At 41.8% G+C, this 15,150-nt stretch overlaps 1 protein-coding gene across 5 annotated transcripts in view; it reads left to right on the forward strand.

Annotated features, from left to right (window-relative positions):
- TENM4 (teneurin transmembrane protein 4) overlaps positions 1-15,150 on the forward strand; it is a 610,330-nt gene that overhangs the window by 329,762 nt on the left and 265,418 nt on the right. For 4 of the 5 annotated variants that reach the window (XM_075742510.1, XM_075742513.1, XM_075742511.1 and 1 more), the window contains one exon: positions 14,266-14,475. The exons of the other annotated variant lie outside the window; for it this stretch is intronic. In XM_075742510.1, coding sequence (XP_075598625.1) covers positions 14,266-14,475 — 210 coding nt within the window. The remainder of the gene's footprint in view (positions 1-14,265; positions 14,476-15,150) is intronic. 5 annotated transcript variants of the gene reach the window in all.

Raw genomic sequence — 15,150 nt, forward strand, 5'->3', positions numbered from 1 at the left:
CAACAAAGGTCAAAAATTAAATCTGTGTACAAAGTACAGATTGTTCCATAAATGGACACATTCAGGTTGCTGACCTTCTCTTTTTATCTGTGCTGTTTGAAACTTTGTGGCAGATTTTCTTGTATTTTAAATAATAGGGTTATCTGATGTCATTCGCATCAGGTTTTCACATCCTTTTATTACTTGATGTGAATGTTTCCCCCACCAAAAGTGGGAGGATGTAGAGAAATCCGTTTGGTGCTTTACTACCTGAAGAGCTTTAAATGATTATAACTGTTACCAATACAGTTATAAAACCGATATTGTAGTAGAAAACTATTTCTCAAAATGAGCCAGCAAGCATCTGTATGCCATTTGAGACCTTGAAATATCAGCCTAGTGGCGTATTTTTGTAGGTGTGATAATCTGAGGAGTTAGTCAAGAAAATGCTTATAGGCACAGGTAGTATCTTTTATTAGAAGTGATATACTCCGAAAATGTAGACAAGCTTTCTTCAAATCTGAAATAGAAGCAGCAGACTTCACAGCTAAGTGCAAGTTCAGAGAAATTGCTCAGCATTTATAACAGAGCTTGTATGAGTGTATACATTTTTGCAGGGTAAATGGCATGGAATAATGGCTACCAGAACCCTTTTTTTGTGTGTGTGTGTCAGGACTTTTAATGTTCACACCAAAACGACCACTTTGATTATGAAGTAGGTCTATTGCTCCCAGATTCCAGAGCCTCTGCTTTCATTGACTGGAAGGCCAGAATATTCAAATAGTGCCAGGTGCTGGTTTAGCTACCTCGGGGACATGCATAATAAAAATCACAAGCATGTACCAAAAAGGAAATGTCATGCCTTTTCACATCTTTGCATCAGCTTCAGCATAAAAGAAAATGAAAAGGAAAAAAAAGGAAAGAAAAAAAAAAGAAAAAAAACCCCAAGAGACAGCACAGTTATTGTGGAACAGCAGACAGGTCCAACCAGAACTGCCTTTGAAAGAGTCTTAGATAAGGAACGCCTTCAGGAACCTTCAGATCCAAACCAGTTTGTAAACAGCACCTTTACCTCTCCGGTGCTAGAATCCCAAACGTCAAAGAGTTTTACTGTAGCTTCTGTATATGCTGAGCCTATGGCAGAGAGCAATGAGCTTTTGTTTTTCTTCAAGCATCTCCAAATGTGTGTTGTTTTCCCATGGGCATGTGGTGGGTTAGTTTGTGCCCAAAGGCACAGGGATAGACAGCAGCTTTTTTCAGCCAATAACACTAAAAACACAACTCATTCTTTCTGTATAAAGTCTGTGTGCAGGTGACTCTTGACCATTTAAGATACATTTCGAAATAACCCACATTTATGGCGATGTGTGTTAGCAATTTTGAGCATTGTCTCTTAAGCATAATTTTATTTGTTTGCTTTGACTATATAAACAGACATACACCAAAATCCACTTACTGTCGTCACCATGAGCTCTGGGTTCTCTGCACCTATGAAAAAATCAAGCTCCAACATAACCAAAATATCCTGATCTGCTTGCTGTCAGGGCCTCAACACTCAGTGACTTCAGCATTTCACTTTAAGTAGAGAAAGGTGAATATTGGTTCTTTGCTCTAAGGACTGAGGTCTGCAAATTATGACATCACACATAACCTTGTGAAAGTTGGGACATATGGTCCCAAACATATTGGGAGAAATCCAGTCTATACAGAAAAGCCACCTAAATTTTGTTTTTCATGCTTTGTGTGTGGAAGTGGAAGTGAAAGGAGGCAGATGGCCCTGAAGATGAGCAGAGGAAGTTCTACTCAACCTACCACATGGAATCCCTTCCCACCTTGATGGCTCAGGAAGCTTGGGTGTCTCCCATGTGTTCTCCTACATGAATATCTTAACTCTTCCAGTGAACCCAATAGGAAGCCTTCGAGTGTCAGTCCTTCTAGCCATCTTCTGAGGATGGGTGTGTGATGACAACACCCATCCCTTCTGAAATAATTTAGGAATTGGAGCCTTTCCCCAAGAAGCGGGAAACCTCTATTCTAGGCTGTATTCAGTTTGGGTGGGATTAGCTGCTTTTAGGCCTTCTGAACATTTAAGAGAGCTCTTCATCTCAATGTATACTCCAGCAAGGTTGGGCGAGAGACAGGTTTCTCCCTCTGATAATATTCTTTTTAGTGTTAAAAAATCAGGGAACTAGCAGGTTAAGTAGCAAGACACTTAGTGAGCAGAGAAACGTAGACGACTGGGTATCCTCTAGAAGTGATGAAGTCTGTTGTCCATCTGGGACTTCAGCAATCCCCCCAGCATCATTTACATTCATTTTGCTGTCTCCTGCGATTTTTAACAATTTATGAACATATATAGAACGAAAAAGTCACACATTTTGAAAAGCTTTTTCTACTTCTAGACTTTTCAAGTTCATTTTAGTTATTCTTTCCTATCTTGTTCTAATAGAATTTTACCTTACACATCAAGGTCAGTTCTTAAAGGATACTGAACAATTAAATGGCTTAATCACAGTGCCTAAATAAATACACTAAGTGAAGAAATGGAAGGCCTGGGTAATTACCCTAACACAAAAATCCTTGCTTATTTTCTCTTACTTCTCGCTGACAAGCAGTAGATGTTAACGCTTGTTTAAAGTCGTCCAAATAATTTTTAGCACTTCTTTCAAGTCGGCCTTTGAATTTTTCCAGGTAATCCAGTGAAATCCTTCAGAACTTATTGGTAAATAAATTTTCCAAGCGTTTTTATAAGGTTGTGATAACGGGACACTTTAGGAGTTCAAGTAGGAGCTAAGTTCTTACTATTATCTTCACTAAAATGATCACTATACAGGATGTGACATCACAAAGCAAGTACACTGTAAGCTGAAGAAACAGCCCAGAGAAATAACATGGCTACTGTATTTTTCTGTATGTAGGACAAGAAAACACTGTAATACTGCTGGGAAGTTTCATGTGTACAAGATTGTTTCCATGTAGTTCTCCCACGAAAGTTATAATACAGCATTGTGGAAAACTGGGTTTTAGATTAACATGTTTTTTTGTTGTGTTTGGGGTTTTTTGTTTTGTTTTTTTAAATTACAAGCATCACTCGAAAAATTGTCCAGGAAAGAAAAAAGAGCCTGTTCTCTGTGCACGCAGGTGCTGCGCAATCTTTAAAAGAGTATGGGGAAAACGTAACTCATATGAATGTGTGCAGATAGCCAAAAGGTAAAAATTAGGGCAAAACTGAAGCCAGAGTTGCTCATTAAAGCATGGTGGAACTGCTGTAACGTCTGCAGAAGTGCCTCGAGGGCTGTTTAGTAAGAGCTTCTCCACTCTAGTCATTTGGCCGACACACATGCAGACTTTATAGCAACCTGATGAAAGGCAGCTGGGTCTGCATGGTGCTTGCAGATCAGGGCCTTCAGTTCGAAAAGAACTGTAAGAAAGAAAATAGCCATATAAAGTATTGAATAGTGTACAGAAGGTCAAGCTTGTCAAACAGGTCAGGCAGGTAATCATCAAAATTAGAGATAAAAGAGACCACTATGTACTTAGTCTGTTCACCAGCCTACTGAAGAGTGGTCAGTGCAGTACAACATCAGCACATCTGAGAATGGGCGTTGTTAGACCTCTAAGAGTTTGGATCAGGCTGCCCAGCCTAACTGATGGGGAATTTAAAATTAGACTCGTTACAGAAGGGACTTCTATGTTATAGTGAATAATACCCTCAGAGATGGACAAGATAACCAATAAGGGCAGTTTGTCAAAACCTAAGGATGCTCTGCTCCCGTGTTAGCATTGTATCGCCATCAAAACCATTGCATTTAGAAAAGGAAAGCAGGGAATATTTCATCACTAGCATGTGAAACTACCTGTTACATGTTAGTTTTGGAGCAAACCCCTTAGACTGAGAAAAATAATTACCTATTAGTTGTACACATAGCACATACTCTTTCAACAGACAAAAAAAAAGGCTACTCGTCATCTCACTTTATTGGATAACTTTGATTACCATGTAGCATCAGGAAGAGATTTCTCCCTATACCATAGGATGTAATTAACTGTTTTATGGGAGCACTGCATGGCCAGAATTAGCCAGTGATGGGGAAAGTATGGTAAATCAGGTCGACTAGTAGTTTGTTCTGCTCTGGCAAAACCTGTAGCACATTTTCACATGGGTTCAGGTGCTGTATTTCCAAGCATTGAATTCTTTTCTAATTCTGCTCTCATCTTTCTAAACTGGCTTTTTCTTGAAGATAACCAATTCCTTTATCCCTCAGAAAAACAGACAGAGGCTGGGGGAACAAGACACAGAGAGACTGTTAAGCGAACGAGACTGTGGGTATACTTCTCCCTGTATTTAGCTCTACTACTTACAGCCCACGCTACTGTGAATCCTTCTCCAAACTATGAGGATTTTATTTTTTTTTACAAATAATCCTCATGTGCCTCTTATGTGTTTTGAATTATCATTACCTTCCCTTTATCCGGAAAACCCCCTCTTATTTTGGACCTTTCTTTGTATAGTGACTTGAAAATTTTCAGATTTTTGACTGAGTGGGGAACTGAATAAAAGTCAAGGTAAAGATTTTTTTCTTATAGGGCAGAAGTCAGCAATGATTAAGGTATTTGAATTGCAGCTTTAAAGATCTTAATCAAAGCTTTGGAGAAATAAACAGTAACATCAGTTACGTCTCTGAAATTCTCTCAAGTCTTGCTATTGCATTTGGAAGTAGGCTTGTAGTCTGTTGAAAGACATACAGTCATTTTGGAGGAAAAAGAATTATTCCCATTTTAGGACTGGAAATGCCATTCAATAACCTGAAACTTTGTCTCTACTGATTTTCTTTTATCCTGCAGATAACCATTGCTCTTTACTTGCTAATGTTGCTCTAGGTCTGAAACAAATATAAAGAAAATCAGAATATTTTGTCAAACACTATCTTTTTTCTAGCATAATAATGTCATATTCCTGCATTACCTTCTTGGGCAATATCATTGACTGGCAATCCTTCCCAGGAGAGAAGAGCATCACCTACAGAAGCATAGCTACATTTTGGCTCTTTGCCTTAGCAAGAATTCAGGAAGTTCTCTGGGAAAATGAAGCTGAAGTGCAAGTTTATAAGGCGAAACTTTGGATTAGAGCAGTGAGGACTGCACATCTTCTTTGCAGGTTTTTCAGTAAGTGTGCAGTCTTAACTTTGACCTCCCTGGAAACATAGCACTTGTCCTGCCTTCAGATTGTAGTAAAGGGACACTCTCAGCCTCTCACTGCCTGCAGAACATTGTGAACAGCTCTGCTCCACAATAATTACAGCTACTTGAGCACAAACAACCTTCCTACTCTTGCACTGCAAGAACACCTAATGGCCAAACAGAACATCAAGGTCCAGCTGTTTTGCTAGCTTCACATGCACACAAGGAGAAGCAGCCTGTGTCTCGAAAAGCCTCTAGAATAAATAGACAAAAAAAGATGAAAATTACTGGAAGATGCAGGATAGGTCTGATTTTTTAATGAGCTGTGCCAGACACAGGGTATGTGCAAGATTCAAATGCATTCCCGGGGGAGCATGAGGTGGATGTCAAACGAGAGTCCAACACACAAGGATCAAACCAGATATAGGTCTGAAGAGTTCTTCCTCAGGTTACAAGGCAGGTGTGTCTCAGTCAAAGGGAAAGGAATTACACCCACCATCAACCTGGTGCAGAGACAGACTGGGGGTCCTGCAGGCAGGCACATCTGCAGCACAGCGCTGCACAGAGGTGCTAGTGTGGGGTGCAGTCCCTTTGGCATGGCACCGTGCCCTGCTGCTTGTGTCTAGAGCACATTAACTCAGGCTCAGCATCATCCCGGTGCAGCCATCCTGCTCCCCGTCTGCAGAAGTCTTACACTTTCGATTGTTTCCAAGTCCAGGGCCCCAGGGCTAGCTGAAAGAAACTGCTATGGAAAATAACCTTTCTTCTTAATCAGATCCCTTCAGAAGTCCATCTAAGAAGAGTCTTTTAGCACTAGATTGCCTTGATCTCTTTTCTCAGCTGAAGAAAAAGAATGATCTTCTGAACCATCTCTTAAATGTTGAAGGGAGGCTGTCTGCTTTATTTGAAATCCTGCACTGGAAAAAAGGTCTCAAAATTAAGGGAGATTGGCTAGAATATAAGAAATAACAGTCACTGGAAAATTACTTCCATACAATTTTAGGGATGCAAGCATTCAACCCTAATGGGGATAAAGAGTGGGATCAGGAGGAAATTGTCCCAGTAAGAGGCTAAACAAGTAAATTCATTACCTTTATGCAGCGCAGAAATCCAAAGCCAACAGTAATTTTAACAAAAATAGGAATAGATACACTCTCTGTATTCAGGCAACATTCTTCTCACCCCAAATTTCCTCCCCAGAGAGCTTACAGATAGACGGGTTGGATTCTCACTGCAGTATAACTTTGATACCCCTTTGTCACGCTCCAGAGATCTGCAGCCGTATGTTTTCCTTGGACTGTACTTACATAGGCAGACTGTTTCTTCCCAAGAGAAGCATAAAATATCATTGCTTCAAAGTTCTCCTTCACTGCAACTTTTATCTCCAGCTGCCTACGCATTTATTCTCCGCTTCCATCGCTACTATACAGCACCTTTGTCTATGAGCTTGGAAGGGAAGTCTTAACTCTGCACATACAACGGGGCCTTAGGTATTACAGAGCAAACTGAAATATCACTGCCAAGAACATCTCAATGAGATTGCCTTCTCTTCAGGCAGGTTCTAGACATTAAGCCCAGGGTTTGTGCCACTTTCACTTCTGAACATGAGTTAGGATCACCCAAGGCTCCATATAATCCATAAAGAGAAATAAGACACTCCAACTTAAATTGGAGACAGGATAAGTGGCCCCTGGAAGATAAGGCTAACAGAGGGGAATATATACTCTATTCCTTAACAGCACAGTTTGCCTCACCATGTATTGTTTTACATACAGTGTATGTAAAACCCATCCCCACCGGCCACGAAGGTCCCAAAATGTATCACTGATCATGAGCTAAACTTGTGGATTTTTTTGTGCTTTGGTTGTAGGATGAATTAGTTTTGCTCCCTGGTAAGCAGGCTCTAATATTGTGTAATTTTGGTTGGTTTCTAGCGTTCTGCAGTTTTGACTCCTCTGGCATTACTTCAGAAGTCAATTTTAGAAAATTAGTGTCAACCACCCTGCAAGATATTTGTGTAAATGTTATTTGGTGGAGCAGGTGAAAAAGCCTTGCAATGGCTTGTCTACAGTAACTCTCCCCTGCTAGGGTAACAGGAATATGGAAGGGTGCTTTGCCTTGGCCAAGCGTATCAGGAAAAGTTTTACAAGGCTAGTGTAAACCTTTTTGTTAGCATTAAGCTTAGAGAAAGCAATTTCTACAAAGCCTGAAGTTTGGTGTTCAAATAAAGGAAAATGGACCTTTTAGAAGATTTGCATGTAATCATTTGCAGGGAACTTCATACTTTATATTGGGTGTTTTGGATCAGATAGAGCATTAGTGTCAGATCGAGAGAGGCCATTTCACGGGCAGCTCATCAGCCTTCCTACTGATTACATTATTCTTTTACAAGTTTGGTTTGAGTAAAGCTGCACAAGCTTTTGTAATGCTGATCCATAATTAGGGGCTTGTATTTTCCTTAAAATTTTAGATAATGTGAATTACTTGTGTAAATATTTCACAAGGAACGATATAAATATTCTGTGGTGATTAGGACTGTTTATATTGCCTCTATCAGAAGAGACTCTTTCTTTCTTGATCCTTACTTCTTTGATTTTGAAAGAGATATAAGCAATCTCCCATATATTTTGAAATTACATTACCTGTTTGTGCTTTTGAATAACAGCACAATCTCAGTCTTGAAGACTGATGTTTCAGAAAATCATGTAGCTAACTTGCACAATCTGTTTCTACTGTTGTGCCTACAAATGAGCAAGCTGAGTATCCGGCTCAGGCAATTGCCCGTGTAATTTTCTGAAAATCTGCCGTATTATTTTCTTGTGTTGGCAAAAAATTGTAAGTGCGGCTGTGCTGCTCCAGAGTACCCCAAGCCCCAGAGGAACTGCATTTCAGAAGGGAACAATTTCCTCCCTGCTCCTCTCCATCTTGCTCAATGGATAATTGTTTTCTGCTGTTTTGGGTCAGGTTGGTAACCTCAGGAGCTGGGGGAAAGGAGATCTGAGGTCTGGGTTATTTCTTGTCCCTTTCTACCTTCTGCTTCATTTGGGGAACAAATGCATAAGGCCCGAATGCTCAGTACATGATTCGTGCTGGGACAGAGGCAGATAATGGGCATAGAGTTGGGGTGGTTTTACATCGTCTCTCCCAGAGCCACAGCCGTTCTAGACATTCTCCACTCAGAGGAAGGTCTGACCTGTACAAACAAGAATGCTCCCGAATTCCTGCCGACAGCAACTTTGTGACTTCTCTGATAGAAATACACCATCCTGGCAAATGGATAAAGAAAATCATTGCATCTTTTCACAGCACAGAGGAGGGAAAAAACACAATTTGGAAGAGTAATACAATCACCCCCAAGCCTGGTGAAGTCCACGTAACATATGTTCTTCATACTCCATTTCAGTCCAAGAGAATTTATTCATTCCTCCTTAACCTTGCATGGCCCTTTTTTCCCAATATGCCAGTCTTCATACAGGGCATGCGATTATTTCTCATTTTCGAGGCCCAACTATTCATTTCTTAATTTTGGTGACATGGCAGCTGCCCAGGTTTTTCTTGTTAAGATGATATTCATTTGTCCCCTTTATTTCATTTATTCTCCCCTCTGGCTCCATAGCTATAAATCAAACACACTAAATTAAATTAAATAAAATAAACATAAGTGCAGGTGGAAATTCAGGAAATATAAATAACTAAGAGTAGTTTTCCAAGACTGCTTTTTTAATCAATTCTAAACACAAGATATATATTCCCTGTTGAACTAAGAATGTTGTGACCACCTATTGTTAAAGAACAGCAATAAATCTGTGCAATTCCTTAGTCCTATGATTCACGGACATGTTTTGCCAGACAGCTAGTTCAGCTTGCTCTTTTTCCAGAGGTGTTTTACGCTATCCACAGGAAAGGCACGATATGCTGCCATAAGAAAGGCATGAATGCTGTTTATCCCTTAGGAAAAATCCTTCTTCCTCCATCTCTGAGGGAGCAAGGCTCCTGGATGCTAAGAAAGCAGTCTTTTACCATGTGATAATCAAGGCTTGTCTTCAAATAATATGTTCCCCTTCACCTCGAAAAGCAAAATGCCAGATATTCTCCCACTCTCCTCCTCAACCCAGCAGGATCTCTGATGCCCTGAAATACTAGTGGAGCAAATCACTGCCTTTTACATTCCGCGGGGAATCGAACGCTGCCAGGCAGGCAGGGCACTGCCCTTCCCATCTTGTCCCGTGTGTCAGCAATCCGTCTCAGAGGTGCTGCATGGGGATGGCCTGATGCCCACTCTGTCACCTTTCAAATATGGATCTTTCACATAAAAAGATCTCAGCCCTGCAGTACTGCTTCATGCTTGTGGGGTTTTAGTCAATCAGATACGGCGTGGGATGAAATTGCCTGAGTTTTAGATTTATTTATTAATTTTCTTTTATCAGACAGAGGTGCCTAAATGTTTCCATTGTGTAAGCAGGTCATGGTTTTCTCCAGTGCAAGACTAGCTACAGTTTTAATATAGATCAATAAGATTTAGTTTCGATGTCAATAAAAATCACTCAAAACCACTGTGCAAAGTGAGGGAAAGACAAAAAAAGGAAGTGCATCTGTTTACACTCCCTTTCTTTTGACAGGATAATAAACCTAGCCAGCACACTACAGAATACACTCCACTATCATTTACACAGCCTTCCTATGAATGCACAATACATACCTGTGTCCAACATTTTAAAGCTGTATTGTGATGTCCTCTGTTTGCAATGGTGCTTACCATTACTGGTGCACCAGTACCACTGCTAGAAACTTGCATATTTTAAGGTTGTATAAATCTAATTTTATTAGCCAATCTGATAACAGATCCCGACAACAGTATTTCAAAGCTTACATACTCAATGCTTGTAAAGCTCTTAAAGATTCTTGGCTGAAGCTTCATAGAAGAAAGTACTATGGGGAAAAAAGCTGATATTAATGATTTATTGATTGCAGATAATACCATTCTGGGTATATCGAACACTATTAAATCCCGCTGCCTTGTGGTATCGGTTCTGTGAAAAGTCAGCATTTGTATATCCACTCTTTTTCACCTCTTTTAGGACAAACTGTAAACATATGAGTATAACCCACTGAATACAGTCTATGAAACAATTTACTGTCCTTCATTTCAAAGTATCTCCTCGAGTGTTCTGTATTCCTGGCACTCCTTCTATTCACACCAGCACGAATACACCCATTTTAAATCAGCTCTTGATCTCTGAAGGCCAAATCCTGCTAGAGACAGAGTAACTCTAGAAACACATAGTATTTTGAAATATTACAGCCAAATGTGTAGCATAAACTGAAGGCATGTTTATTGTTTTTCTTACTTTCCCCTAACTATTTAGAGTCTGCTCTGGTCTGTCTCTTCCCTAAATTTAAAACGGTTGCCTGAATTTTTCAGAGTTCCTTAGCTAAGTTGGGAAACAGATTCTTTGTGTTAACCTATTTCCAAAGTTTGTGTTTCCTAAGTACTTTCATAAATCTACCAGAGACTGTGACATATCTTCCCCTGATTTTTTTAATCTTAATCTGAAATACTGGCACATAGATAAAATAGAAGTTTATGTTCTGTTTTCCTCTGAATATGTGCAAGTAACGTATCATTCATAGAGAGACATTCAACGTATATTATTCCTGCCTCAAGTCCAAAGAACATAATTTTGACTGTTCTCTGCAAGCGGATATATGAGATTGTTACAAATTGATGCCAAGGGGCCCATACTTGGAATCTGTTTTGTTTTTCTTTGAGTTAGCTTTCAAATTGCAAGAGTGTGCATAATGAATGTGTTATCTAGTCCTTCTGTTTTGTATTTTTGAAGGAGAAACAGCACATAGCGCAAAGTGACTTGGCCTACTTGCTCAGGTTCCATAGCAACCCAGTATTGCTGCAAATTCATTTTGTACTAATCAATTAGAAATTTTGCTCTGGCAGCTGGAATGAAAGTTTATGGGCCGAATCCTGCTTGTTTTACTTGGACCTGCAGTTGCAGTAAATTTGATGATATACTTGTCTGAGAAGGATACGGACTCGTATCTTTCATCTCTCGGTTTATTTTTTTATGAAAAGGTCAGACAATTTTTGGTTTTGTGTCCAGAGAAAAGCAGGCAATTCTCTTAAAGGATCCACAACTAAAGACACCCTTGTCCTACAGAGTTGCTGACAGGTTGAAAAGGAAGGTACCGCTTTGCTCCCCACGCATTTTAAGTCGATGTTGTCAGCACAGCTGATTAGTGCACACCTTGCACCCATTAGCTTGGAGAATCTCCTGTTGCGTCCACCCCAATAGAGCATGCCCAAAAGGGAATTTCCCGGGGAACACAGTGGTATGTGGCAGTGCCCCTCACAGCAGCACAGCCCTCAGTAGGGCGGTTACTCTGCATGATTCCTAGGGAACCTGCCCTGGTAAAGGTCAGCTCATGCACGGCTGGACGTGCATGTAACGACCGTGAAAGTCCACGGGAAATTCTTGTGTGCACTCTGCAACCGTGCAGTTGATTAAAAATCAAAGTTTTCATTAAAGAGGTTTTAGGTGTTATTCATAGTTTTTCTTTTATCCTTGCTAAAAGTGCAATACTGTGAGATAGGGAAAGCCCATACCAAAAAACCAAACCTGCAGCCATATGGAAATGGCAGAAAGTTTCTGATGTGGGCTGACAAAAGAGCTGACATTTTGCTTTTAGGATTACAATTCCAAATTCAGCTCATTCTGCTCCTGGTCTTTATGTCCGGACTACAGATTTCATGTTATAGATATGCCAAGTGTGCTGTGTGACCAAAACACAGAGAGTGTGTGACAGGTCTACCGTCATTTACCACACAATTTTTTTTTGTCAGAGTAGTCACACCATTAACCGTTTTATGCATTTTTCCTAGTCTTTCAGTCAATGAGTCAGAGGTTTGAAATAATTTCTTTAATCTAGTTTGTCTCTCTCAATGGCTGGAAAAATGTGTCCTCCAGTTACAAAGTACACTGAAAAACTACAGGAAGACATAGGTTTAACACTTTTTTTTCCATTTCACTCATCCATCACGCCAGAATTTAGGCTCTGACTACACAGCATTGGAAATCCGTATCATTCTGTTTTGTAACAAATGCATAACAAATCAAAGTCATGATTTAAACTTTACTACATGTCAAGGCTCATCAAACCTCCACTGCAACAAAGAGTATGACACAGAGTAGACTTTGCTCCTTCAAGAGAACATCAGAGCTGAATCTCCATTTGCATGTCAGGGTCTGTAAGAGGGAAAGCAGCACTCATCCACTTGCACATGCTCCCTTTCTTGCTGTCTCTCTCCAGCTCCTACAGGTAGTTAACACAATGGGAAGGTTATAGCCTTGGCACCGTAAAAAGGGTCAGGGAGTGTGAAGTGGGCTGCAGATTCCTTAAAAGCTGCATTCCTAAAGGAGGAACTTCTCTGTCTGGAGGGTTGTCAGAAAGAACGAGACCCAGACAACTCCACTGCCGCTCATAACAAAACGCGCAGGGCTCTCAACTTCTGCACTCACTCTGCACGCTGCACAGACTGCAGCTCATACCAGAAAGCGCAGGCTCTCTACCAAGGCTGGCTTTTCCTTTGGGTGACCACAGTCACCGGCCTGTCTCTGAGCACAGGCACACTCCTGTATTCTCCCTGGTTCCCAGGCTTTGCCTCCGACGCCACCATTTCTGCTCTGCCTATAATGTGCAATTTATAAGATCTGCATGTGCCAGGGAGGTGACATCCAAGGGCTTATCATGAGAACAACTGACGACCAAGGTGGAAAGAGACTTAGCAGAAACACCTTTGGGGGATTTAAATGTTAAACCCACTTTATTGTTTTGGGTTTGTGTCCTTTCCTAAAGCGTTCACGTTGTGTTTAGTAAGAAATATTGTACAGCTATGTTGTGTGCTATGTTATGTTCAAAATGTGGGTTTTTTTGGAAACAGATCAGTTTTGAAGAAGTTTGCTAGTTTTCTTATGCTGTTACTATTTTATGTTGATGGATTTTTCAAACAGTTCAGAATTTGGGAAAATGTGGGAGATGATTAATCATTATGACTTTCAGATCAAATGTATCAAGGGGAAAAGTTCATGTTTAAATGCATTGTCCTGTATTTTAACCTATTATATGTCTGTGTATATATGTTCACCCTGTTTTTATTGATGTACTGCACGTATCTGACCTCCACTTTTGCCTGATAGTTTTTTCACCAGTTTGGGGTTTCTGATTTCCCCGTTTTGTTCAAAAATCTGATTGGAATCGACCCTGATGATAACCATTAATTACCTACAGTATGCTTTTTGAATTGGATCTCCTTAACCTCCACGTACTTGATCTGATTTCCTTGCAGTCAGTAGCTCTTCCTTGACTGGGCGCAGCTTGATGTAAAAAATATTATCTAAGAACCTAATTTGCTGCATTTATCATGGTTTAATCAATGAAATGACACTGCCTGCACGGAGCTTTACTTCTGCCCTATATTGGTGCGTTAGTTTGCTGACATGCTTCACCACCACAGAGCAATGCCCAGCTCTCTCCTCCACCTTCTGCCCGCGTGAGGCAGGTTTCAGGCCGGTTGCCTTATAAACTTGGTAAGGGAATGATTAAACCCAACCCCCAAATGGACTCTACCCTTTTCAGATGAAATCTGAAATAATTTACCTCACAGTACATCAGGAAAAAAACCTTTTCCTTTAGTACAACGCAGCCCAGCGTCGACGCTTGGCCTCGGTGACAGTTTGCGCCCGCTTTGTTGCACGAAGCATCTCTCGCACCAGGGGCTCCCTCCGATGCCAAAACCTTAAAAAAAACCTGGGTGGATAAGGGTTTTAAGGTACAGTTACCACCCGAGGGACAACGGCCGGGAGCCCCTCAGAGCAGCCGGCGGGCAGATACGTGCAGTCGGCCGCCCCTCAGGCAGGGCCACCCTTTTGGGGACGAGGACGGGAAGGGGGGGGGGGGGGGCGGCCTTCCCTCGTGCCCCAGCTCAACTTTTTTGTCTCTCTGTCTGTCTTTTGTCATTTTTTGTTTATTTTATGTCTTTTTCTTCTTCTTTTTTCCCTTTTCTGTGTGTGCGTGTCTGTTTGTGGCCCGCAGGTCCTCCCCTGCGTTGTTCGTCCGCCTCCTCCACCCCCCCCGAGCAGTCCCCCTCCCCTCCCCTCTCGCCGCCGGCCAATGAGGGCCCGGGGCGGTTGCTGGGCAACGGCGCGGCCCAGCCGGCCGCGGACTCTGACTCTGAGGAAGAGTTTGTCCCTAATTCATTCTTAGTTAAAAGTGGCTCTGGAAACCTCTGTGTCGCCGCCAACGGTGAGTGACTCTCTCTCTACCTACTTTTCTTGCTCGTCTGATAGCTGTGCGCGGGGATGGAGTTTCGCTGGGGGGTGCGGATGTGTCCTTTGGGTTGGTTTGGGAGTTTTGATTAAAAATAAATAAATTGGGGAGGGGGATAAAAGATGGGGGGGGGGAATACCTCATAAAGGCTGAAAACTGCAGGAAGGGTTTGTGGTGGCTGTGGTAAGGGATGAGCCACCCATGCTGGTACCTGGGCAGAGCTCAGACACTTCGTGTGAGTTGAAGTTTGGAGCCTCTTCCCTTTTTTTTTCTTTTTTTTTTTTTTTCGGGGGGGGGGCAGGGGTGGATTTTGGTTTTGTTTGGGGCTATTTTTTGTTCTCCTGGCTGAAAAAAACCTCACCAAAAAATCCCCCTTCTCTGTGAGGGCAGCAAGGTGCAGCTGGTGGGCACAGGGCTGAGGGGGGGCAGCCAGGTGGGCTCGAAGTGCCATGGGCCCCCACAGCTGAGAGCGGCCCGTAGGCTCCCACCGCTGTCAGAAACCTGTCACCGAAGAGGAGCGTGGATGGAAGGGGAATGCTGAAACCCTGGAGTTTCCTTGTGGGTTGTGACAGTGGCATCAGCACTGTGTGCTCAGTCTCAGAGGCCAGAGGAGGGTGTCTGCGTCCACATCTCCCTCAGAGGTGCTGAGAG

The sequence above is a fragment of the Balearica regulorum genome, chromosome 1 (genome assembly GCF_011004875.1).
Source record: "Balearica regulorum gibbericeps isolate bBalReg1 chromosome 1, bBalReg1.pri, whole genome shotgun sequence".
In the NCBI taxonomy this organism is placed as follows: domain Eukaryota; kingdom Metazoa; phylum Chordata; class Aves; order Gruiformes; family Gruidae; genus Balearica; species Balearica regulorum.